This window comes from Callospermophilus lateralis, chromosome 10 (assembly GCF_048772815.1).
Source record: "Callospermophilus lateralis isolate mCalLat2 chromosome 10, mCalLat2.hap1, whole genome shotgun sequence".
In the NCBI taxonomy this organism is placed as follows: Eukaryota; Metazoa; Chordata; class Mammalia; order Rodentia; family Sciuridae; genus Callospermophilus; species Callospermophilus lateralis.
The window spans coordinates 128,080,585-128,107,855 of NC_135314.1; the positions used below are offsets into that span (position 1 = coordinate 128,080,585).

General features: G+C 34.0%; 1 protein-coding gene across 1 annotated transcript in view; it reads left to right on the forward strand.

Moving 5' to 3' along the window:
- Nucleotides 1-26,115, forward strand: part of Mrpl3 (mitochondrial ribosomal protein L3) — a 39,900-nt gene extending 13,785 nt beyond the window's left edge. Inside the window, exons 7-10 of the mRNA XM_076867922.2 lie at nucleotides 12,989-13,097; nucleotides 16,595-16,672; nucleotides 19,492-19,569; nucleotides 25,552-26,115. Of these exons, the coding sequence (XP_076724037.1) occupies nucleotides 12,989-13,097; nucleotides 16,595-16,672; nucleotides 19,492-19,569; nucleotides 25,552-25,704 (418 nt within the window). The 3' untranslated portion in view covers nucleotides 25,705-26,115. The remainder of the gene's footprint in view (nucleotides 1-12,988; nucleotides 13,098-16,594; nucleotides 16,673-19,491; nucleotides 19,570-25,551) is intronic.
- The last annotated feature ends 1,156 nt before the right edge of the window (nucleotides 26,116-27,271 follow it).

Genomic DNA, 27,271 nt, shown 5'->3' on the forward strand with positions numbered 1-27,271 from the left:
TATTTTTTTGAAAGCAAAACTTCTTAAATGTTTTAACAAGAGTCTAAGTTGGTAGAAATCAACTAACAAATGTTAACTTTGAGTCATATGTAGACTGGACATGGTATTTTTGTTACTGTAGCTTTTTCATATCTTACCATTCTTGCCAAATAGCTTAGTGCTGGGTAGATGATCTCCAGGAAACATCTGGATCTTTTCAAAAATTTTAAAACTTCAAAAGTTGGTTAAGGTTTCTGGATTTAATTGCAGCTGAGTGCCAAAATAAACCCCTGTTTAACAAAAAAAAAAAAAAAAAAAAAAAATTGGTTAATGTTACTTCACCATGGGAGGAAACAATCAAGCTCTTATATAGGTTTCTATAGAAATTATTCTGTATAAGTTGTTGGAATTCAAATGACAAGAGTAAATAAACTCCAGGTATCAGCTGTTTTCCATTCCTCTTATTCTCTCATATAGGTCATAATTTCATTTCTGTGTAGAATTTTTCACCTTTTTGTTATGACATCTGTAAGAATATTCTGATTAGAAACCCTTTGAAAGAACCAGGTGTCCACATGTGATCAGGAATTGTCTTGTGATCTCAGTGGCTGGATAGAGTTTGTTGTTGTTGTTATGTCTTGTTTTGGATTTTCTTTTTTTTTGTTGTTGTTTTATTTTTGTGGTGCTGGGGTTCAACAAAGCGGCCTTTCTCCCAAAGAGTCAGATATAGCCTTCATTTCCACACCATCATCACCTATTTTCAAATATGGGCCATTGCCAAAGCTACTAGATACCTTTATCTCTGTCCAACTATTTAGAAGTGAAGCAGGATAAATTGGTAGGGTAAGTTCTCTTTTTAGGGGGAGATATGAACCTGATGCTTTTTTTTTTTTTTTTTTTTTTTTTGCTTCCTAATTGTCATGGACTTGTCCCAAGAAATCACATGTTTCTTGGGAACTTTGTTTTGCTTTCCTTTTCAAGAACTTGAAATGTTGATGCTTTGATTTGGTTAGTTGAGGTATGTATTGTAAATCATTTTACAATTAATTAATTTTAAAAGATTAAAATTAATTTTAGTTAATTTATTTATTTATATTTTACGGTAGTGGGATTGAACATAGTGGTGCTGTACCATTTATATACATCTCCAACCCTTATTTTTTTGAGACAGGCTCTCCTTAAGTTGCCAAGAAGGCTGGCCTCCAAGTTATCCTCCTCCTATCTCAGTCTCCTGAGTCACTTGAATTATAGGCATGCACCACCACACCTGATTAGAGTATTTTACCTTTTTATGGGGTGGGTACTGAGGATTGAACTCAGGAATACTAATCCACTAAGCCATAATCCAGCCCCTTTTATTATGATACAGAATTTTGCTAAATTACTAGACTAGCATTGAAATTATAATCCTCTTGCCTTGGTCTCCCCAGTTACTAGGATTACAGACAGGTGCTACTACGCCTGGCGTAGATTATTTTACTTTTTTAATTCAGAATTATTGTATAAAATACATCATAGTAATTCTGTTACTGTATACATAGTTCATGTTGTGTTAATTTCATTATATATTTTACAGGGTATATGGGATATTCTAAAAAGCCATGCAAAGTTAGGGGCTTTTGTTAGCAGTTGTCTTGTGTCCAGGTTAGTGGATTTGCTTGGATAAGAGCCAAACTTTACAAATACCTATGTTCAGTAAAAGATTTCACTTCATATGTTGCTGTTGAGTTACTTTGGTTTCTTTTTAAAAGTTATTTTTAAAACTTTAGCCCTTTTGTGAGTATCAAGTGAAAGGGAAAGTTCTTTTGTATTCCTAGAAATAAGAGTATATAAAGTTGTGTGCCCATCTCAAGACTAAATAGCTGCTAAGAGCTAAGAGAATAGCCCAGGGATTTAAATAGTGATAATCAACTCTGGAGAAAGGAGGACCCTCTACACCCATATGAGAATATCTTCACTATTGCTTGGGCTGCAGTACAGTATTTTGTTTAATTTTGACTGTGTAACAGTGTGTTGGGAGAGTTACCCCACACAGGGTCACATTGTATTCTAGTGTTTATACCTTCATGTTGAATTTCCTGGGGTCAGATTGAATTGGATTTTTTGCTAAATGTTTCCAGTGACTTTATAGCTGATATGTTGCTATATCTGTAAGATGCTTTTAAATACTTGTAAACTTGTAGGATTCCTTGTTCTGTCTTATGTGGTGCTTGATTTGAATTTCTCTGAATGTGCCATTGTCTCCTTAGCTGCACACAGTCCTAGTTACTGTTGCCTCTTTGCCACTCACTTCTCTAGGCTGTAGTGTTTGTACATATGCCCACATGCTTTTATGTGCATTTGCATGCTTTTCTTCTTTTTTAACTCTTATGTCCTTCCCCTGATGCTTCTCATTTGTGGGCAGTTTCCTTGCTTGGAGTTTAAATTCTTGGCAGCCAATATAATGTTCTTTTCCCTGTTAACTTGGATAAGCTCTGTGTCTTCTCAGTTCCTTACTACTATTTAGTGCCAGATTCATTTAGGGTCAGAGGTTTTCTACCCCATCTTCCATTTTCAGCCTTGGTTTTAAAATTTTGAGACATCTAAGCTTCATCTTACTTGCACTTGTAACAAGATACTAATCTTGTTACAAGTGCAAGTACACTAGAGTTAAAAATTGTGCAGTGTCATGGTTGGTGAGGGGTGATGAGGGGAAGTGGACTTACAGGCTGAAGCAGTAGTGGCTTTTTCACTTGAGTGGGCTTCAGAATCTCCTGAAGGGTTTGTTCAACAGACTGATGGGCCTCCTCCACAGAGCTTCTGACAGGTCTGACAAGTTTCCAGGTGATGCAGATGCTACTGCTCCAGGAGCACACTTTGAGAACCACTGGCCTAGAAAACTGTTGAGCTCCTCAGTTAAACAAGCTTCTCTTCCTCCTTTTTTAACCCAGCACAGCATTCAACATGCCTTTCTCTCCTTAACTATGGTCAAGTTGTAACATACAAATGTGTTTAAAACACACCAGTTAAATTTATCCAATTGAAAATAACATTGTCAATAAAATGGGCTCCCTGTTTACTACTTACATTTTAGCATAAAATTGAAAATCATTATGTTTATTTATAGGCTTCACTATCTTTTCATTAGAAAAAAATCCAATTATTAATCTCTACTTATATTTTGACTTTCAGGCTTTTTTTAAAAAAACCTAATATCTTCAGTTTTAAAATGTTGAAAGGAGAAAACACTCTTTGCTTCCAAAAAAAATAGAATCTGTTTACCTCGGGAAAGAAATTGTGTGTAGACTTTAAAAAATAAAGCAATTGATCAGTGACCAACAGTAGCAGCTTCTTCTTGAAGATATTCTTAAAACTTAAATGTCTCTTTTCTAATAATTACAGTAGAAATCTTACCTCAAAAGATACATTGTGTTTACCTGTACTCAATTTGGTTATAATTCTCTGTATAAATAGGGACCGTTTACCAGTGTTTCTTTGAGATATGAGGTGAATATGTATTTACCAGAGTTCATTTTAGTTTTTGCTTTTATCAGAAATAGTTTTTCACCTAAAGGATCAGAAAATACAGATTGAGTTTTGATTGTATGGGAAAAGATTTTTACATCCAATGTGTAAAACCATCTAGCAGAATAGTTTTACAGTTTTATCATACTGTTAGTAGATAATAAAGCCCAGTCTTTGCATTATGACTGTCATATATAATTCATACTTAGTGAAATTTTTAAATTCACATGTACAATGATGTCTGTCCTCTGTCCCCCACTTCACTATACTTTTAAAGTTTATTTTCTTTTTCTGTAATAGTAATAATATATTTTCATTGTACCTTGAGAAACAAGTGGTTTGGAGTCTTCATATTCTACCCTTTTTTGTTTGTTTTTTAAATCTCAATTTCGAGGTGGCAATAGCTGCAGATAGTAAACAAATATAAATAGTGGTTGAGATGAGGACATTTAGCCCATGTTTTTCTTATATGTTCTATCAGTGCTTATTATAAGCTGAGTTTTAAAAAAGAAAGAAAAGAAATGAGAAAGTAATGAAACAAAAAATAAATAAAACTCTAAAATTGCATTCTGCTGTGTTTAGGAGAAAAAGTTATGTCTTTGTCTCAAAGGACTTGAAGGACAGAAATGGTGGTGATGCATCCCTAACAGTGGACACAGGTAGGAAGGCACTTTCCCACCTGGTGTCTTATTAAACTTTGAATTCATGACAGTGCCATGCCTGAAATAAATTTTTTCTGGTTGTCTAGAATTCTTCTTTTATTTATTATTTTAATTTTGAAACTTATTTTGAAGTCAGAAATAGTTTATTCCATTACTTAAATGACTGGTTTTCTTTGTGGAAGAAGGAGAAAGTAAAGATCTCGTCTACAAGCCTGGGCTAATTGGAATAATCCATGTATTTTACCTTTTTCTTTTTCTTTCTTTTTTTTTTTTTTTTTTTGCTACCAGAGATTAAACCATTGGAAATGTTTAACCATTGAGCCACATTCCCTGCCCTTGTTATATTTTAGACACAGGCTCTCACTGAGTTACTTAGGGCCTCACTAAGTTGCTGAGGCTGACTTTGAACTCACGATCCTCCTGCCTCAACCTCCCAAGTTGCTGGGATTACAGACATGTGCCACTGCACTTGGGTGTAATCTTACTATTTTAAAGGGGTTGATGCCCTCTAAATTCTCATTGCTCTTTGATATCAAAATAGAAAAATAGTTATTCATCTTGATAATGTTCTCCTTTGTAGTAAAAATTAAGGAGAATGGGGTAGGGGTGATTAACTGATTAATAGCTCAACTCTGCACATTTATTGAGATTCACTTAGTTTGGGCTTTTTCATTAACATATCAAAATGTATAAAGAAGTACTATTATCCTCAAATCCTTACAAGTAGTTAAAAAGTCAGGTGACTTCTTAAAAGTAAAACTCCCTAGGCTTTGTGCAGGAAGGCTGACTACATACCATTAGAAACCCTCCTGACTGGCTGGTTCTTCTGACTGGTAGATGTTTGCTGAGAACTCTGAATGGGAAAAATAAAGTATGTGCTGCCTTCAGTGTATAATTACTGACTGGTTCTCTCCATTTTTAGTTTTATTTCATTTTTAATAAATAATGTTATTCACTAGTCACTTCAGAGCAGTAAGTCTCTAAACATATGAGAGGAACAATTTTCAAATTAAGGGATTAGATTTTAGAGAGACAGTCTCTTTGAAATAAATTCCCTCTTCAGTCAAAGTGAATGTGTGTTTTGAGATAAAGCTAGAGTTTGGAGAGTAATGTTTTAGAGTGACATTTTGTTGTCACTTAAATTTTTTTTATAGTAAGTATCTGTAATTGCTTTCCTATTTAACTCTGCCCTCAAGGTCAACAAAATAAAGACCTTATAAGTAAGAGGCAATCTAGGGTAGTAGCTAAAAGAATTGGCCCATCAGTAACTGTGTGACCTAGACAGCTTTCTTCACTCTTTATAACTACATCTTTAACATAAGGCTAATGATAGCACCTATTTCACAATCTTGTTGTAAAGTCTGATTGAGATTATGCATGGAAAGCTCTTGGTTCAAGGGCTGACAGATAAAAAATGCTCAGGATTATTGGCCACTGTCACTATTGTTGGTATCACTGGTTTTTAATTTAGGGAGAATGGTGTAGGGGTGATTAACTGATTAATAGCACACCTCTTTTAAATTTTAAAAGGAAAGTCTTATGTGTTCTCAATAGGAAATACTTTTTTAATTAAGAGAAAACATGAAGGCATTAGGAATTAAATTCTGGAGTTTTCTAATACATCAAGATATTACCTTCTCACTTTATAGACTGTCTTTTACGTAGCAATGTAATAACTTTACAAATCACACATCATCTATTACATCTATTACATATAGCATTTTTAGAGTAATGAGGATGCCCTTTAAATGGCTTCATGTTGCTGGGATATATTTATATTTGTGTTCTAATCTTGTTTCTCAAGAGACACTATGACCTGGGTTGAAAGCCTGACCCAATGCTCCTGTTGCCAGGGATTTGACCTTGGGCAAGTGGTTTAACTTCACTAGATTTAGATTTCATTGTTTCTAAGGTTTCTTTCAGTTCTAAAAATCTGTTTCCAAAAAATAATCCCTCATTTTTCAAGTCACATACCCCATCTTTATCTATTAATGAAGAGATAATATAAGACAGTAGTTTCATAGCATGAGACAATATTGTTTTCTATGCTCTATGGCTGAACATCTTCAGAAAACTCTTGTCCTTTCATGATATTGAGGAATTGGTTATTCAATTTTTTTTTCTTTTTCTTTTTTGAGAAAAGCAGACTTCACTCAGGACAGCATATGTTATGTTCTAAATTTATTTAGGACAGCCAGGAAATCAAAGGAATCACTGCATGTTTGGCCCTTTGTACTATCTGATGAGCAGTTATGATGTCAGAAAACCTATAGGCAGTGTACTCGCAGCAGACTCTGGTTGACAAAAATGTTCCCCTATATTGATGGGAGATTTATGGTTTGGGGACAGAAACCAAATACTTGCATTTCAAGTCATTCTGTCACAAACTTCTCCTAAAAAGTTAAGCCACAGAAATATATCCATGCCCCCCCCTTTTTAATATTTATTTTCTAGTTTTTAGGTAGACACAATATCTTCATTTTTATTTTTATGTGGTGTTGAGGATCAAGCCCAGTGCCCCGCTGCGAGGCGAGCACTTGAGCCACATCCCCAGCCCCCTCCATGCCCCCTTCTATCAATATGTGAATGGAACACAAAGCAAATGGAAAATTTCACCATGTCTAACTTGTAGATTCAGGAGCTGTTCATCACTGATCAAATAGATTTACACAGCAATTGTGAAATAAGAATTGTGTTGTAGAAATAAGACTCTTGGACTTTACAGGAATTTTTGGTAGAGACAACAATATCTTTGAAAGGCATGGATGAAATTAAGTAGATAACATATGATACGTTATTAAATGAGAAGTTACTACTGTCAAAGATAAAATGCTGCTGGGCAAGGAGGTACATGTCTATAATCCCAATAACTCCATAGGCTAAGACAGGAGGATCACAAGTTTGAAGCCATCCTTAGCAATTTAACAAGGACATAAGCAACTTAACAGGACCCTGTCTCTATGAGTAAAATAATAATAATAATAGAAATAATAAAAGTAAAAATAGAAATTAACAACATAAAAAGGCAAAAAAGGGGCTGGGGATGTGCCTCAAGCGGTAGCGCGCTCGCCTGGCATGCGTGCGGCCCGGGTTCGATCCTCAGCACCACATACAAAGAAAGATGTTGTGTCTGCCGAAAACTAAAAAAATAAATATTAAAATTCTCTCTCTCTCTCTCTCTCTCTCTCTCTCTCTCTCTTTCTCTCTCTCTCTCTCTCAAAAAAAAAAAAGGGCAAAAAAATTTTAAAAAGAAAATTGGGGATGTAGTTCACTGGTACAGTGCTCCTAGGTTCAATCCCCAGTACTCCCCCCCCACCCCCCCAAAAAAGAAAAAACAAAATGTTCATGAGCTAGAAGCTAATCCTGAGAAAGATAAGGATTATCTTTCTAATTAGCTAATAAGACTTTTACTTACATGTAATTTATTTTGGCAAAATAAATTAAAACTGTCCTGCTTTGTTTATTGGCTTTTGTTATTTTGAAACCAAAAGCATTTGAACAGTTTGAATTTAAAACATAATAAAGTAATTAAGTCATATTCTATAAGAAAATCTCTTGATACTGGTTTAGACATTTTGCTTTTATATTCAGCAGTACTTTTTCATAGTTAAAGATGTCATCATTAATCTATTATTGGTGGTTCATCATAAATAAAAAGAGCCCAGTATTGATTTTGTCTGTGAACTGAGTGAGCCTCCATTTCCCCATCTTTAGACATAACATAGAGAAGCTAATTGTTAACTAGTGGTTTCTTCACTTTCCCACCCCCACTTCTGCTTTTATTGGTTAAACATAAAAATATAACCTGGTTTAGGGGCATCCTTAAGAGAAGGTGGGAATCCTCTCCATTTAATACTCAGAGATTATGTACAAATCATTTAAACTTCTTAGAGCACGAATCAACCTTTGGAAATGGTTCTGATTGAAAAATAATATACTTGCATTATGGATTTTTATTTTTTTAAATGAAGAGCAAGTATTTTTGCAAGTGATGTTAAACTTTCTGTGGTTTTTACATGGCAATAATAGACAACATAGTAGGAGGTGTATGTGAGGCCAGAGGTAATTGAATAAACAAAGGCATGAAAGAATGGCATATTTAGAGATTCAAGGAATAGTCTACTATGACTAGGATTTGTGGTAGGCAGTGTTGAAAAGGTAAGTTGGGCTTAATTGGATCATAGTTGGGTTTACTTGTTTTTTGTTGTTATTATTATTGTTGTTTTTCATACTATATTATAATTGGGATGGAGCCTAGGACATTACCACTGAACAACCTCTCTGGACTTTTTTTTTTTTCCTTCCAGTACTGGGGATTGAACCCAGGCTTGCTCTTCCCTGAGCAAAACTTCCCAACACTTTTTTTTTTTTTTTTTTTTTTTTTTTTTGAGATAGGGTCTCACTGAGTTGCCCAGGCTGGCCTCAAATCATGATGCAATGAAAGGTATTGTCCAACAAAACAAAGCAACATGTTGGGTTTGTGTTAAAACCTGTGTGTTTGCTGTTGGCATGTGGGCATTTGTCACAATATGGCAAGGGAATGAAATTTTCTTAGTGTGATTTCTAGAGATTTATAGTCTGCATTGGGAAACATTAAATTATGCATTCCCTTCTGGAAGATTCTAACAGTCATACACTTAAGGCATTTCTCCCTTTTACTTCGTTCCATGTTTTTAAACCAAAAGGCATGCCCTTTATACAACATTTGGAGACTATAGAACAAAAGAAAGGAAACTAATCTTCTTTCTTTCCATGAGAAAACTAGCCAGTGACAAATTTTATGCTAACTTCTCTAGGCTGGAAATAGTAATAATTAATGCTCAATCTTTGCCCTCTATGTATTTAAAGTGTAGTAAGGAGAAATGAGCTGAGAAGCAAGGGCAATAAAATCTCCTAAATTAAATACTTCGGATTTTTTAAAATTAATTTTTGGTTTAACAAGTATAATTGATTTAAAATACACTTTAAATATTTTGCCCATCTTCAGTTAAGTTTCACCAAAGTTGGGATTTCTAACATTGTGTTCATTTAAATCTGAGTTTTCATTCATTTAGTTTATTTCTGCAGCCATTAATTTAAAATTGTAATTGGTAAAGAGTAAGGAAGATAAAGTATGTATTATGTGTAATTTTCAGTAAAATGAAGAGTTTATTCTATATAATTTCCTCTTATATATAATTTTGTATAACGATGAGGGTCTCCTTTCATTTCCATGCAATTTCCCTTCTCTCTCCCTTTCCCTCCCATCTCTTGTCCCTGTTTAATGTTAATCTTCTTCTCATGCTCTTCCTCTCTGCTCTGTTCTTAGTTGCTCTCCTTATATCAAAGATGACATTTGGCATTTGTTTTTTAGGGATTGGCTAGCTTCACTTAGCATAATCTGCTCTAGTGCCATCCATTTCCCTGCAAATGCCATGATTTTGTCATTTTTTAGTGCTGAATAATACTCCATTGTGTATAAATGCCACATTTTTTTAATCCATTCATCTATTGAAGGACATCTAGGTTGGTTCCACAGTCTAGCTATTGTGAATTGTGCTGCTATGAACATCGATGTAGCAGTGTCCCTATAGTACGCTCTTTTAAGGTCTTTAGGGAATAGTCCGAGAAGGGGGGTAGCTGGGTCAAATGGTGGTTCTATTCCCAGCTTTCCAAGGAATCTCCATATTGCTTTCCAAATTGGCCACACCATTTTGCAGTCCCACCAGCAATGAACAAGTGTACCCTTTTCCCCACATCCTCGCCAGCACTTGTTGTTGTTTGACTTCATAATGGCTGCCAATCTTACTGTAGTAAGATGGTATCTTAGGGTGGTTTTGATTTGCATTTCTTTGACTGCTAGAGATGATGAGCATTTTTTCAAGTACTTGTTGATTGACTGTATGTCCTCCTCTGAGAAGTGTCTGTTCAGGTCCTTGGCCCATTTATTGATTGGGTTATTTGTTTTCTTATTGTTTAATTTTTTGAAGAGAAAGTAAGGGGATAGTGGAAAAAAAAACAAGGGAGAGAAATGAAATACAGTAGATGGGGTAGAGAGAGAAGATGGGAGGGGAGGGGAGGGGAGGGGAAAGGGGATAGTAGAGGATAGGAAAGGCAGCAGAATACAACAGACACTAGTATGACAGTATGTAAAAATGTGGATGTGTAACCAATGTGATTCTGCAATCTGTATATGGGGGAAAAATGGGAGTTCATAACCCACTTGAATCTAATGTATGAAATATGATATGTCAAGAGCTATGTAATGTTTTGAACAACTAATAATAAAAAAAAGAGTTTATTCTATATGAACTGAAAATGTTATACTTGAAATGTGCCTGGGAGTACTAAGTATAGCTTAGTTCATTTCTTGCTTCTATTTTGTTTTTGTTGTTGGATGATAATTGAGAGAAGTAAAAATATAGATACCTGTACCACCCATGGAGCAACAGGTGCACTCTATTCTCCCTAAACTGAATTAAACCAGTAATTTGTCATGTCATTTGTATTTTATCCTTTTGTTTAAAGGTTATCTACTGAAGAGATTCCCATTATACATAGTATAACTACATGATGTATTCTAGAACTAGATTGAAAAACAATCTGTAATTAGCAGACAGATAATTAGTACTTTAAGGATACCACTTTTATTTTGTAATCATTTACTCTTAAAATGAGCTCAGTTTCTTCTGTAATTTACCTGGCATATATTTTATTTCATTCACATTATCTTTTTAAGAGATAACCAGTTTGAGAACTCAGAACTAGAAAACTTTCTAGCAAAAATGACCAGGGTTCAAATGTGACATTTTTAAAAAATATTCATTTTAGAGTGGTATTACTGGTCCCTGTCTCCATTTTTTTCTTTTAAGTGTTATTTGCCAAATGATAGCATGGGTCCATTGACTCTTAGTTTTTGTTGTTATTTTTGTTTTTAATTGCAAGTACTTTATTTTTCATGTGTGTTCTAAAATTCATTATTAAACAGAAATATTTGTTAAATTTCTGAAGCATAATTTCAGTAAAGTATTTAATTACCAGAAATTATCTTCTTACATGTTAATCTCTATAAAATTATATAGTTTTTTATTGAATATCTGTTAAATTTCTATTTTTAGGTCTTTAAATCCGGAATAAGCATTATTTTGATTTTTTTTTTTTTGAGGTAAAAAAAGAGTATGTGCATAGCTTCAGAGTGTGTTCAGTTGATTGATGTAAAGAAAGTGCTGTAAGCTACATTCATAAACAACCAACTTTTGACGTGTTATTTGATAATGTCTATCTGTTGGGTTCTACACATAATTTATAATTGTTTTTATGTTGAATTATTGATATATCTGAAGCAGACTGTTTTATTCATATGGGCTTTCTTCAGTCCATCCTCTCTGATAAGTCTGTGTTAACAAATGTATAGCATGGCATGGTTTTCATAATCTTTTTCTTTTGGTCCTTTTTGTAATAGGCCTGTAATCATAGCTAACTTCATTGAGATTAAAGAACGCTGCATTAAAAATATATTGACATATTATCTAATGAAAGGTGGGGAAAAAACCTTCATCTTAGGAGTATGTAAAAACATTTCTGGTACAATCTTATAATTCCTCCTGGCTTTTGCATTGTATCATTTGTATTGATTCATTTGACATTCAAAGACACACTTTAATAATTCTTGAATCTAAGTATTGCCTGCTCTCTACCTGCATCTTATACTGTTTCTCTAGCCAACAGAATTTGAAAATAAAATAATTTCATTTAAAAAATGAGTTTTTATTTTAAAAAGAAATTTTGGGCGCTGGGGCTACAGCTCAGTGGCAGAGTGCTTGCTTAGCACATGTGAGACACTGGGTTCGATCCTAAATAAATAAAAGCATGATGTCCATCTACAACTATAAAAAAATTTTTTTTTTAAATTTTGTTCTCTGAATTTCTCCATTGGTTTCCCGTTTAACCTTGAGAGCAAGAACCTTAGCATTTAGAGTATTTTAATTGTTTTATTTAGTGCTTTATTATAATAATTATATATTGCTATCTAATATGTAACCTTTATAAAACATAGTAGCTAAAAATAATAAATATTACCTCATAGTTTCTGTGGTCAGAAAGCCTGGTACAGCTTACCTTGGTGTCTGGTTCATGGTCTTTCACAAAGCTGCAATCAAGGAGTTAGCCAGGGCAGCCGTCATCTCAGGGTTTGACTCAGGGAGAATCTGCCTCCAAGTTTACTAACATGGTAGTTGGCAAGTCTTGGGATCCTCAGTTATTGACTGGTCCTCAGTTATATGCTAGTCCCATGTCTCATATGATGGCAGTTGGGTTTCTTCATCTTAGCAAGCAAGAGAATACCAAGATGAAAGCAATAGTCTCTTTGTAACCAAATCTCAAAAGTGACTTCTCATTGCTGTAGCCATATTTTGTTCATTAGAAATGAGTCCCTAGACCCACCCAGACTCATGGGAAGAGAATTAAGTGAGGGCATGAGTACCAGGAGATGGGCAATCTTTAGGGTTCCTCTAAATGGCTGCTTACCATGTGTGTAATATAGTACTTTGAAACTTCTAGAACTTTATCACTTTTACTGTATCATCTTCACAAGATTATGGTAGTAAAACTTTTTGTTCAGATAAAAGTTGATGTGCTTATCTTGCTATCTCATAATCTTGAATTAATCATTTTGTATAGAATTAGACTCGAGGAGGAGGTAAAACTCTGACAGAGAATGTTCATTTGCAGTTTTGCTTGAATAGCCTTTTCTAGTTATTTAGATAAGAAGCTTTGTTCAAACTCTAAGGTACTATCAAGAAAGTATACAATTGGGAATTTTTGCACTCTATTCTTATGTAAATTCTAACGTTTGTTTTGTTCAGTATTGGTAAAGGTTTTCAAGGTGTCATGAAAAGATGGGGATTTAAAGGACAGCCTGCCACTCATGGTCAAACAAAAACCCATAGGCGACCTGGAGCTATTTCAACTGGTGTAAGTATAGAGTGATGCTCTTTTTAATGCTATTGCCTTTTGCACCTGTCGTGCTCAGTCTTTGCTTTAAATCAAGTTATATAATTTTAATCTGACTCCAGGTGGAGTTACCTTTTTGTGGGTCACCTTTTTGTGGATCATAGACTCAGTCATTTTCCAGAGCTATAGTTTTGTTCTACATATTTCTAGTACCTTCCTCCCTACTTTCCCATTCCCTTCTCTGTGTTTTGTATGAGACATTGAAGCCAGCTACAAGATATCTTTCTAGCTGGCCTCACTGCTTCCTCCACACATTCATTTTGCCTTAAAGAAGACAGTTGGGAAAGATTGTCAAGGAAAATACCATGGTAAAGAGAAAAGAATACACAGAGAAATAAGTAATAAGAGATATGATATGGAGAAAAGACCCTTTATGTTGCTAATTTAATTTTACTCTCCAAGTGGTGTAACATAAAGTGCCTAAAGAGATTTTGTTCTTTGGAACCCTAGGGTAATGCAAGGTCAGCCACTAAATGTTGGTAATGTATTCTGTTTCTTTCAAAATAAGAGGAATACAGATTAAAGCTACTCTGAGATGCTATGTTCTCACCTAGCAGATTGTATTATCAAGCTGCTTAATTTTTGTCATATTGTCTAATGAAGGGTGTTAAAATATGTTAGCAAAAATGTAAGAAAACAGACACTCTCATACATCCCTGATGGGAATACAAAATAGTACAGCCCTTAGGAAGGAAAATGTGACAGTATTTAATAAAACAACACAGGCATTTATGTTTGTCAAAGCAATCCTACTTCTAGGGTTTATATTTTTGCAAAAAGAAGGGCCAGGAAGATAAACTAAAAACTAAGGTATTACTTACCTACAAGGGATGGATAGAAATAGTGTGGAATGGCTTAAGAGTGCAGGAATGACACTTTATTGGGTAGACTTTTCAGTTATACTTTTTACTTCTGAAAACATATTGTTGTTTTACATTTTCAAAATAAAAACAATGATAAGAGGGGAAATAGAAAATGGAATATAATTAGAAAATGAACTTAAGTGTTTCAGATGAATAATAACTACACTGAAGAGGGAGGGGAAAAAACCCTAATAACTCAAGTAACTTTTAAACACAGTAGTTTAGTATATACCTGTAGTCTAAATTTTAAATTGTACTCTGTACAAATATTAAATTCTAGTTAGGCTTGGTTTTTGCTATGGTATCAGCAGGTCTGAAGTAATTTTCTGTGAATTGGATGATTGAGAAGTTAAGTAAATATATTGATATATGGGAGCCAGGTTTTTTACAGTATATTAAGGGAGGTCATTAAGCCATGAAAAGGGGGAAATTAGAATGAACCCTGTAGTGTTGAATTTTAATTATAGGTATCTTTATGTAATTTATTCACTCTGTGTGTAAATATAAAGAAATAGATGTAAGTGTGAGTATGTTATTTATATCTTAGCTCTGACTGCTAGAAAGACCTGAAAGCAAAAATATTCCATTGCAATGAGCATACCTAGGGCTCAGATCTTGATTTCTAAAGACTATTCCCCACTGAAAAGAATTCCTTGAATAATCAACTTATTTAATAATGCATGGGACTGGAAGACACAAGACAAACTCAACACATCTTATCCAAGAAAACAAGGAAGTGCTTAAACAATGACAGACACACAGAAAGAACATAGAAGCCAGCCTAAACAGGCTGAAACAGATTGGGCTTAAAATTTAAAACTTATAGTAAACGAATTCATCAAATAAAATTAGAGTTCATGAGTCCACACTATAATAATCAACTGAATGAATAGGTGAATAAATGATAGGATAAAGGGGGAATTCTCTTCCTTACAGTATAATGCCATCTAACATAGAAGGAATGATAGATTTAGAGTGTCACTGTTTGGCAGTCATTATAGAAATAAATGATTCAGCCCAACATTTATAGATGCTAAAACAAATGGTAAACAAATTGATGGGTACTAGATATATACATAGTCTGAAAACTAATAACCTTGAAAGGGATTAACCTACGTAACACATTTTTATCTAGTTAATCAGTTATACATCACCAGTAGTTAGATAAACCAGCATAAAGTACCTCCTGATAAGGTTCCTAGAAATGAACACACCATCATTTCTTTGTTGATTCCTACCAAAATGCATCTGCCTGAATCTGATCATTGGAAAACATCAGACAAACCCAAAGTGAGCAATACTCTACAAAATATAATTGGTTTGTAGCCTTCAACAATGTTCAAGGTCATGAAAGACAAGGAAAGGCTGAGGAGCTGTTCCAGATTTAAGGAGACTAGAGACAGGACAACTAAGTGCAATTTGTAACTGCAAAGTGGATCTTGAACTCGGAAAACAATAGCTTATAAACAATATTATTGAGCCAGGCACAGGGGAACATGCCTATAATTCCAGCTCTCAGGAGGCTGAGGCCACAAGAATTAATGAGTTCAAAGCCAAATCTAGGCAACATAGTGAAACACTGTCTCAGAAACCTGAAAGACAAAGAGAGAGAGAAAGAATATTATTGGAACAGATGGCAAAATTATAATAGATATGGTAATAGTGTTTAATTTTCTGAGTTTTATAATTGTACTGTGGTTACATAAGAGAATATCCTTGTTCTTAGGAAATACTTATAAATAAACAAGCATAATGTTTGCCACCTAATTTCAAATGACCTAGGGAAAGATGTAGAGAGAGTAGATAGTGTAAAGCAAGTGGGACAGCATAAACAAAAGGTAAATTAGGGTAAAGAGTATACGAATTCTTAAAGAGTATAAGAATTTATGTTGCTGCTCTTTTTAAATTTAAATCATGAAATTATACATTATAAAAATTAGGTGATAGAAGAGTGTTTAGTCTAAGAATTCATGTCATGAGAAACCTTCCATTTTAGCTGTAATTCAGATTTGTTTCCTTAGATGTATAATTATTAGCCATTATCAGATACTGTGTGAAGTTGTTTGATTTATTTGAATCAAAGACAACTAAGACAAGCTATTCCAGTAACTAATTCTGACCTTGAAGCATTTGGGTAAGGAAAGTGACATCAAAAGCAAGGAGGAGTAGCACCATTCCAGCAGCAGTAGTGTGGATTAAGTCAGTTAATACAGAAGATTACCTGAAAACAGGCTAGGCAGACTTTTTCTTCAGGTGGTGATTTGATATGTGTGTATTCTTCCTTCCTTCCTTCCTTCCTTCCTTCCTTCATCTTTACCTTTACTTTTACCCCTTAACCAGTATTAGGTCAGTTACTATTCTCATTACTGAGTTTGTATTCTAATTCTGTTACTAAGTCCCTATTTATTTTGTTAGTCTAATCAAATTTGGAATGGAAATCCTCTAGTAGTAAGTACATTTCAATCTCAATTCTTTATTAGGCCTAGCAGAATAGGGGGAAAAAAAAACTTAAAATTCCTAGTCTTAGTTGATGTTACGATTTGACCAATGTTGTTTGAAGTCAAGAGTTTTGAAAACTTTGGTTCTCTCATTTAGGATGTTGCCAGAGTCTGGCCTGGAACTAAAATGCCTGGACAAATGGGAAACATAGATAGGACATCATTTGGACTGAAAGTAAGTTTGTAAAATGGTTCTTTTAAAAATAAATTAGGTAAATGCAAAAGCATCAACATATGTATTTAATGTGTATTTATGTACTGCTGTTCTAATAGGCTTTATGATAATTAAGATATAGAAGATGCATGAGTTGAGTTGATTGTGAATAGTCATATTGGTAGTATTTATTTATTTAACATCCAAGCCATAGACTATACAGTCATTAAGAAGGAAAAAAATCAGTGACCTGCTATTTGACCTGGAAGATTTCACAAGATATTATATGGAAAAAAAGGTAAGAATCAGAACATTAGGTTTAATACTCTATTTTTATAAAGAAATGAGCAGAAGCTTTCGACATGTACATATTGCTATGCTGTTATATAGTCACAGAGAAAAGTGGAGAGGTTGTATTCCAGATTGTCTGAGGTTATATGTCAGAAGTGTGGGTGGACAGATGGTTTTGAGTAAGGAGAGAGGAGACAAATCAAAATTGAGTGGAAAAAAAAAATAACACTGAAAAAGGATTGCAAAAAGATACATTTATATGTACTTATGTGTATGTGTGTATTTTAAAGAGGGGAAGTTATGTTCTCAACTAACTTGAAAAATGTATGTAATTGCTAAATGAAAATGAGTTGTACTATAATGAGCGCTGTGTCATTTCATTTTTTATATTAAAACAACTACTGTTTATAATGTATGCATATATATTTCAAAACATGGAAAGTACAAAGAAAATAAACACCCATAGAAACAGCACCCAAAGATAATTACTAACCAATACATGTTCTTCCAGTCTCTGTTCTACATACATCTTATATGTGATTTGTTTTCAAATTTTATATAACTAAATTGTATTAGGGTTCTCCTGAGAGAGATGGATGAATGAATGGTTAGATAGACTGATAGTTAGATAAATGATGTGATACATTCGTAAAAGGATATTTGAGGGGAATTGGCTCACATGATCATTGAGTCTGAAAAGTCCTACAACAGGCCAGCTGCAAGGTGGAACTCCTAGGATCCCTGTATCCTGGCTTAGTCCAAAAGCCTCCAAACCAGGGAACCCAGTGATGGAATTCTCAGGCCGAGACAGAAAGCCTGAGAATTGGGCAGGGAGATGTGAAGGGATGGTGGTGCTGCTGATATAAGTACTGGAGTCCAAGGTCCAGAGAGCCTAGAATTCTAATTAATATATAAGGGAATGTCCTGGCTGCGAGAGAGAAGAAATATTTTTCTCTGACTTTTTTTGTTTTGGAGGGGAGTGGGGTAGGCATGCAGCCATTTGGACAGTGCTCACCTACATTGGGCAGGGAATCTTCCATACTCAGTCCGTGCACTTTCACACTAATCTCAGGAAATATCCTCACAGATACACCCAAAAGTGATGCTTTTCTAGTTCTCATAATAGTCCACATTGACACCTAAAATTAACCATCAGATAAATCTAAGACTTTTTTTCCCTTTTTTAACTTACCAAAGCCTATCAATTTGTCACTCTGTGTGTGTGTGTGAGTGATTTCATTTTCTATAGTATTTAAAAAATATACTCAGCTATTGTTAAGTATCAGCTATGAGTAAAATTTTTATTTCTTCTCAAAATATTTATTTTTTCAGTATCATTTCTTGACCATTCTTTTCCATTTGTGTAATTTGTTTTCTCTGTGTGAAGATTGTTTTGGTTTTTTGTTTTGTTTTGGGTTCTTTTTAGTTATATGTGACAAAAGAATATACTATGACATAATTATAAAAGCATGGAATATAATTTGTTCTAATTCAGTCCCTAGTATTTTCCCTTCGCCTGCCTTCCTCTTGCCTCCTGTTCCCTTCCCTCTCTGATCTCTCTACTGTTGAATTACAGTTGGGTTTTTGTTTTGTTTTGTTTTGTTTCATTAGTGTTTTGTGGATTTACAAGATGGTGAAATTCACTGTGGTATATTCATACGTGTACATAGGAAAGTTAGGTCAGAGTCATTCCACTGTCTTTTCCTATCCTGTTCCTCCTTTCCTTTTATTCCCCTCCACTGATCTTACTTTTATTTTTTTTAATCCCTCCCCCCTTATTTTGGATTAGCTTTTAGATATCAGAGAAAACATTCAACTTTTGACTTTTGGGGACTGGCTTACCACAAGAGTCTTCAGACCCATCCATTTACCAGTGAATGCCATAGTCATTGTGAATATCTTTTTGAAGGCTGCTGATCATCCCACTTATATTAGAAATTAGATCTAGTGAATTGTGAACTCCTAGTTTCTGGTTGCAACAAGCCAGTATTAATTAAAAAGAAAAATTGAATTTTCATTTGGCTGTTCTTAATGGTTCCAACAGAGTACATTGAGATATTTGAGTAGTCTTGATCATTCAAATTTCTTGTGTTTGGTTTGGTTTGGTTTGGTTTGGTTTGGTACTGAAGATTTAACCAAGGGTGCATTACCACTACACTACATACCCAGCTTTTTGTTTTTTATTTTGACACAGGGTCTCATTAAGTTGCTTAGGACCTTTCTAAATTGCTGAGGCTGGCTTTGAACTTGTGATCGCCCTGCTTCAACCTCCTGAGTTCATGGAATTATAGGCATGCATCACCACATCCAGCTACATTTCTATTTTAAATGAGAATTTTCTATTTCTTCTGTAAGACATATCTCTTATGGTGTTATATTATAAATCATCAAATAGGATTTGAAGTTTTTCAGTTCTTTTTCAACATTTGAAGTGCTACTATTATAATTTCATAGGTTACCTTCTCACCTTTTATAACATACTCCTTATTTTAATATAAGCATATTCTCAAATTTTAACTCTTAAAGGTTGGTTTCATTTTATGTTTTAGGTGTGGAGAATAAACACAAAGCATAATATAATCTATGTAAATGGCTCTGTACCTGGACATAAAAATTGTTTAGTAAAGGTATGTATAACTGTCTTTATTTTGTCTTGTTCATAGATGTGCCATAAATTTTCCTTTGACCCAAGTAAATGGATGTTTTTCCAAATGTTTTCTTCTGCTTCTTAAAAGCACCTGGGGGTGGGGGGGAGCATTACAGAGTAATCTTAAGTCCTATGCCTATAAAAACAAGAACCTGTGAAAGAGTAGAGCCAGTACGTAAAAGGATCTTTAGGACTATAAAGAAGACATTAGGTATTAAACATATTAAAAAGATAGTGCACCTCAATTAAGTGGGGATCTTACCAGGGATGCAGGGTTGGTTCAAAACTAGGAATAGTAGGAACATACCTCAACATTGTAAAAGCTATATATGGTAACCCCAAGGCCAGCATCATTCTAAATGGAGAAAAATTGAAAGCATTTCCTCTAAAGACTGGAATAAGACAAGGATGTCCTCTTTTACCACTTCTATTCAACATCATCCTGGAAACTCTAGCCAGAGAAATTAGACAAAAGAAAGAAATTAAAGGGATACAAATAGGTAAAGAAGAACTCAAACTACCACTATTGCCAATGACATGAGTCTATATTTGGAAGATCCAAAAAATTCCACCAGAAAACTTCTAGAACTAATAAATGAATTCAGCAGAGTAGCAGTATATAAAATCAATACCCATAAATCAAACGCGGCTTCCTGTACATCAGCAATGAATCAACAAAAAGAAATTAGGAAAACTACCCCATTCATGATTGCCTCAAAAAAAAAAAAAAACCTGAGAATCAATCTAACAAAAGAGGTGAAAGATCTCTACAATGAAAACTACAAAACACTAAAGAAAGAAATTGAAGAAAACCTCAGAAGATGGAAAGATCTCCCATTCTCCTGGATAAGCAAAATTAATATTGTCAAAATGGCCATATTACCAAAATCGTTATAGAGATTTAATGCAATTCATATTAAAATACCAATGACTTTCATCATAGAAATAGAAAAGGTAATCATAAAATTTATCTGGAAAAATAAGAGATCCAGAATAGCTAAAGCAATACTTAGCAAGAAAAGTGAAGCAGGAAGCATCACAATGCCAGACCTTAAATTATACTGCAGAGCTACAGTAACAAAACTGGCATGGTATTGGCATCAAAATAGACTAGTAAAACAGTATTATGGAATAGAGGACATAGAGATAAACCCACATAAATACAGTTAAGTCATACTAGAAAAAGGTGCCAAAAACATTCACTGGAGAAAAGATAGCCTATTCAACAAATGGTGCTGGCAAAACTGGAAATCCATATGTAGCAAAATGAAATTAAACCTCTATCTCTCGCCCTGCACAAAAATCAACTCAAAGTGGATCAAAGACTTAGGCACCAGAACAGAGACCCTGTGCCTAATAGAAGAAAAAATTAGGCCCAAATTTTCACCATGTTGGCCTAGGATCCGACCTCCTTAACTTCTAAAGCATAAGTAAAATCAAGAATCAATAAATGGAATGGATTCAAATTAAAAAGCTTCTCAGCAAAGGAAACAATCAATAACATGAGGAGAGAGCCTACAGCCTGGGAGAAAATCTTTACCACATGCACCTCCAATAAAGCATTAATCTCTAGAATAAAGAATTCAAAAAACTTAACACCAAAAAAACAAATAACCCAATCAATAAATGGGCTAAGGAACTGAACAGACACTTCTCAGAAGAAGAAGTATAGTCGGTCAACAAATATATGAAAAACTATTCAACCTCTCTAGCAATTAGAGAAATGCAAATCAAAACTAAGATTTCATCTTCTGTCAGAATGGCAATCATCAAGAATACAGGCAACAATAAATGTTGGCAAGGATATGGGGGAAAAAGGTACACTCATACATTACTGGGGGGATTACAAATTGGTGCTACCACTTGGAAAGCAGTATGGAGATTCCTCAGAAAACTTGGAATGGAACCACCATTTGACCCAGCTATCCCACTTCTTGATTTATACCCAAAGGACTTAAAGTCAGCATAGTACAGTAATGCAGCTACATCAATGTTTATAGCAGCTCAATTCACAATAGCTAAATTATGGAACCAACCTCGGTGTCCTTCAGTGGATGAATGAATAAAGAAGATGTGGTATATATTCAATGGAATATTACTCAGCTCTAAAGAAGAATTAAATTATGACATTTGCCAGTAAATGGATAGAGTTGGAGAATATCTTGCTAAGCAAAATAAGACAGTTCCAAAAAAAGTCCAAATGTTTTCTCATGTATAACTAATTAAAACAAATTTAAAATTTTTTTAAAAGGAAGATATTAGATTAAACTATTGCCAAAATATCAATGTATTTCTGTTCTTCCCCCCAAAAAAAACAATAGTTTTATTTTTTTGAGAGTTATTTTGACAGAGAAACTAGAAATGTGTGAGTTGGGAATTACAGAGTCCATGCAGAAAGGTGGATAGAGGTGAATACTTTAGTAAATAACAGTTTAGTAATTAGTGCTAGCACACGGCTGATTACATCATTAAGTGTTTTCCTAAAATATGTATTTTTATTTAGAAAAATTCAAAAAGTAAAGAAAAAAAACAACATGTTGTACAGATGAATTTGAAGAAAAAACTATTTAACTGTCAGCAACTTATTCCCATCAAATAAAATACAAAATTATTATTCCATCTGGGATTTAGGCCAACATAATCCAAATTCTGTCACTTCTGAGAACTTTTGAGTATTCTGTTCTGAAAATAAATTTGTAGTAGAAGTGATGTCAGTTATTTCTAGAAGTACACTCTTCGTTTATTTTCTAATAGCCGTGGAAAGAAAAAAACCTCAAGGTTAGTTTGTTGGCATTTTTTCCCTGAGTTTTCATGTTTCAAAGTAAGCTTTCAGTCCCTAATAATCCAGTCATAACATTTTAAGCTTCATAATTCAGTGTATCCCTAGCTCTACATTCCAGATTTGTTACAGGATATGAAAACCAGAGCTTAATATAGGAAGGAAAAAAGGATTACTTTCTGCAATAAGATTATACTGGATAGCCCATTAATCCTTGAATATTCTCACGTATTATTTTTCTGCCCGAGTGCACACCAGGTTCTCCACTGGCTTTCTAGCTGACCCTTACCACTGCTGGGACTTCATAGGCCGCATAACCCCTTTGACCCCAGCAGGAGGAATAGGTCAACTGTCTGGGAAAACTATACTACATACAATGCTATTCTGGTCTCTTTGTTACAAATGGTTTATAACCAGCAATACTAATTAGTCATATTTACCATCCACTTCAATAAATGATTACTTCCAAAAACTTTATCCACTATGTTAACTGATGATGGTTTGCTCTTATGAAAAGTATTTGGTAGGCACACTGAAGGCTAGAAAGAGGAGTCTGAATATATTTTGACACTTAGCTACATCCCCAGCCTAACTCTTAATACTTTGTGTTTTTATATAAAATTGATCTCAATTCCTTGTCATTGTAAAATTGTTTCCATCTTTTTATACTTTTTTATATATATTTGTATTTTTAGTGCATTATAGTTTTACATAATAGTGGGGTTCATTTTTTATATTTATAAATGCATAGCTAGTTTATTTTCTGCCTTTTTTAAAGATTTGAATTACTACTTTTCATTTGTATCATAAATTTTCTTTAAAATCAATAAATAAATAAATATATTTTGAGAAATGTCTACAGTTAACACTTGCAAATATATTAACAACAACCCTCTTTCAATAAAAAAAGAAAAAACTTTGAGATATGTTGCCTAAATAATTGTCTATTGTCTGTCCCAAAGGTTAATATATGGGTTTAGGGGAGTATCTTGTGTGTTTGCTTTTTAAATATCAACTGCTCCCTGAGTCTTTTCACTCCATTATTTCTATTCCAGTGAAAGCAGGTGAATGTGCCCCCCCTCCCCTCAGTAGTGGGGATTGAGCCATTGGCTGGGGGCAGACAAAATTATTAACATTGCCTCACTTCTCAGGAAGTTTGCTGCCTCACAGTTCTGGGCTACCAATAACTTTTGCTTTTGAGATTCTTAAGTTAGTAAAGGTAGTCTTAGGAATGACCAACCTGTTTAGTTAGCATGAGTGCTTTCTTTATTGCTGTTTTGATTCACTGAATCTATTAAGAGAACCTAAAGAGGGCTGAGGCTGTGGCTCAGTGGTAGAGCACTTGCCTAGCACGTGTAAGGCATTGAGTTCGATCCTCAGCGTAAGGAAGGGAGGGAGAGAGGGAGAGAGGGAGGGAGGAATTGTGTCCATCTACAACTAAAAAAAAAAAAATAAAAAGAACCTAAAGAACCTGTACACTCAGAAAAATGAGAAATTATACCCCATTTAATTCAGTTGTATGGTATGTCAAGATCATTGTATTGTCATGTGCAACTAATAAAAAAAGTTAAAAAAAAAGAGAACCTAAAGAAGTATTATTTACACATGATGCGCTATATGTTATTAAATACTACTTGTTTATATTTGTTCTTATGTCCTAATACAGAATTGAAGTTTATTTCCATATTTGCTTGGTTTTAAAGGATGTGAACTAGGTTGCCAGAAGACAGAAATATAAAATGAAGGGGATGAATAGTTGAAAGACTCTTGGCAAAGGCAGGGAAACAATAAAGCCAGGGTAAAATTACAGAAAAATACATACCATTCAGTCTTATACCCTTATTAAAGATGGACTGGAGACTTGGCTTTCAATTTTAGAATCACCAAGATAGAAATATGTACATGAGATATCATGTTTCAAATCAGTGAGTTATAGAACTGCAGCATTTATACTTAGAATATATTATCAGTGTTTCTGTTGTCTAAAATATTCCCCCAGTTAAGTGTTATTGGGATTTTTTTCCTACTTAAGGGCCAACCCAAAATTAGTGAATTAGAAAATAATAAACAAGTTTATTTTCTTCTGGGCAACTTTACTGATCATTTCTTGGAATAATTTTAATGAGAGAGATTAAAATAAACCAATTTTTTATACTTGTTCTGAGCAGCTGTGTAGTTACTTCAACTAAATTATTCATTTCTTATTGCCAAAGTGAATATGCCTTATTTTATTCTGTGTATATAATTACATGGGTTTTTTTTATTTCTTTCTCAATAAAGACTATGGAATGAGTCAGAAGCTTTGAAGAACCCAATAATTTTTCTAAAAATAAAACCAAACATTCTAGATCATGTCAATATCAGTACTAAATTATGAAATCATAGGCATAATTAGAATTTTTTAGAACATACAGAGTTAAAATCTATCATAGAAATATCAGTTCCTTATTGTTTTTGCTAAATATTATTCTCTTTAACGTCTCAGTAAGAATGCCATTTACTAAATATAAGCTAATTTTCCAAATAAAAGGTGATATTTTTAGTTATGTGTTCTTAGATTAACAAAAATGCTAGTAAATTTTATGTTTTAAAATCTAAGCTCAAAAAAAATCCTATAAAATGTAGAAAATAAATTTATAAAAATAGACAATGTAAGTAAATAATAAAATGGGTAATTGTTAGGTGTCAGGTTTATAGTTTATATCAGCTCTTTATATTTGAAAAGTGAATCCGGATGTATTTTATATTTGAATAGTAATCTTAAAATATGATTTAACTATTGAACAGTTAATTTATGTTATGATAAAATATAAATTGATAGTAGGTGATTTTATTCTTATGAGGTAGCTGATTAACTAGAGTGAGATTGTTCTCTGTCATTGGATTAACTAGATTTATTGGAATTAAAAAGAATGCATTGATTGAGTTCTTTTTACTGTGCATATGTAATAGTTGTTATTTGTGTCCGAAAATAATGTAGGAAAACATAATCTTTGGTTATAAATAATAGGTAAATATACTACCTCCTCCATCCTCCCCCAATAATAGGTAAAATAGACTACCTCCTCCCTACCTGAATGTAGGTCTTGCACATGCTAGGCAACTAATCCCAGCATCATTACCCTGCCATTAAGTAGCTTAATTGGTAGCACTTATTAATAAATTTTTGCCTTCTCCCCCCAGATCAGAGATTCTCATCTGCCTGCATATAAGGATTTCAGTAAAAATTTACCATTCCCTACTTATTTTCCTGATGGAGATGAAGAAGAACTACCAGAAGATTTGTATGATGAAAACGTGTTTCAGCCCACTGCACCTTCTATTACATTTGCCTAACTCATTGGACATGGCAGAATCTTACATATTCTGTGAAATTTAATGAGCCAAAGCAGTAATATTATATACTTCTTTTTTAGTCACAACAATACTATACCTGTCATCTTTGTCAAAGGGCATAAATATATCACTTACCCCAACTGAATTTTTTTAGAAAAATTACCACATTAAATAAACCAGTTAAGTAGCTTTCATTTGCCAAATTGACAGCTTGTATATTAGCAAAATATTTGTAATTTGTGGGCTTCATTTTTTTTAACTACATATTTCCTGAACTGTCTTACAGTGTTTATAAATTTAACTTTCATTAAAGATTCATCATTGTTTGTAAAGGGGTGATTGTGAAACAGAAAGCCATATGGGGACTATGGTGTGACCTATTTGGATAAATAAACATTATCCTAAAATTTATTTTTTGCTTTTCTTCTACATTTTAGATCCTTAAAGGGAGAAAGATTTTTACTTAAACACTTCTGTTACCAATCAGAACTGTGGATAGGGAATACAGAGTCCAAGCACTGCCTGCTTATCTCTGGAGCCCCGCCAATGCTGTTGAGCAATTTTGAATATAGAGACAATTCGTTTCTCAGTGGTAGAGCCCTCTCGGGTTTTGATTTGAGCTTGAACCAGATTTACTACCTCGGATTTTATCTTTAAGTAGGGAACCTTTTTGTAACTGAACTTCATTCAATTAGACATTTGTTCCCACATACTTCGTGTTAACTGAAAATAGTAGGGAAAATACTGAACCTTATATAATTTTGTACTTCAAGCAAACCAACTGATCAGACATCTGCACCAAGTATTGGTCGTCATCTTCCTTTCTAGGTCGCTTCCTGCTCCCACTACCTGCTGGGGTAGTGGAAACCTAAATAAATGCTAATATTGATTTGTCCTGTCTCCACAAAGGCACAGGTAGTGGTGAATCCGGTGATGTCAGTTGTCACACTAAACTCAGTGAAAGCATTCCTTACACATGACAAACGTAAGGGTATATTTACAAGAATAATTTCCACCAGTCTGCAGGAGCATTCACATTCAGCAGCTTATTTTGATTGTTTCAGTAGTTGAAAGAACCACTCTTTGAAAATAGATGTGTCAAAACGAGAGCCTTGGGCTGGGGATGTGGCTCAAGTGGTATTGCGCTCGCCTGGCATGTGCATGGCACTGGGTTTGATCCTCAGTACCACATAAAAAATAAAAGATGTTGTGACCACTAAAAACTAAAAAATAAATATTAAAAAACACTCGCTCGCTCTCTCTCTTTCTCTCTCTCTCTCAAAAAAAAAAAAAGAGAGACTTTCCTGTTTCTGGCAAAGCTGGACCTTCATCCTAAGTCACTGTCTCATAATGAAAACCCAACGTAGGAGGAAAGAGCAGCATTCGGATTACTGACCTGCATCTGTTTGGGGGACCTGGGACAAGTATACTGTGATTGCCTTTAAATGTTTGTGTTACTTAGAGTAGAAACACAAAGTCAGCTTCTTGTGGCATTGAGTCTTGTAAAATTGTCTCCTAATCTGAAGTGTGATGACCCCCCACCATCTACCTTGTTTGCTTTTTCATG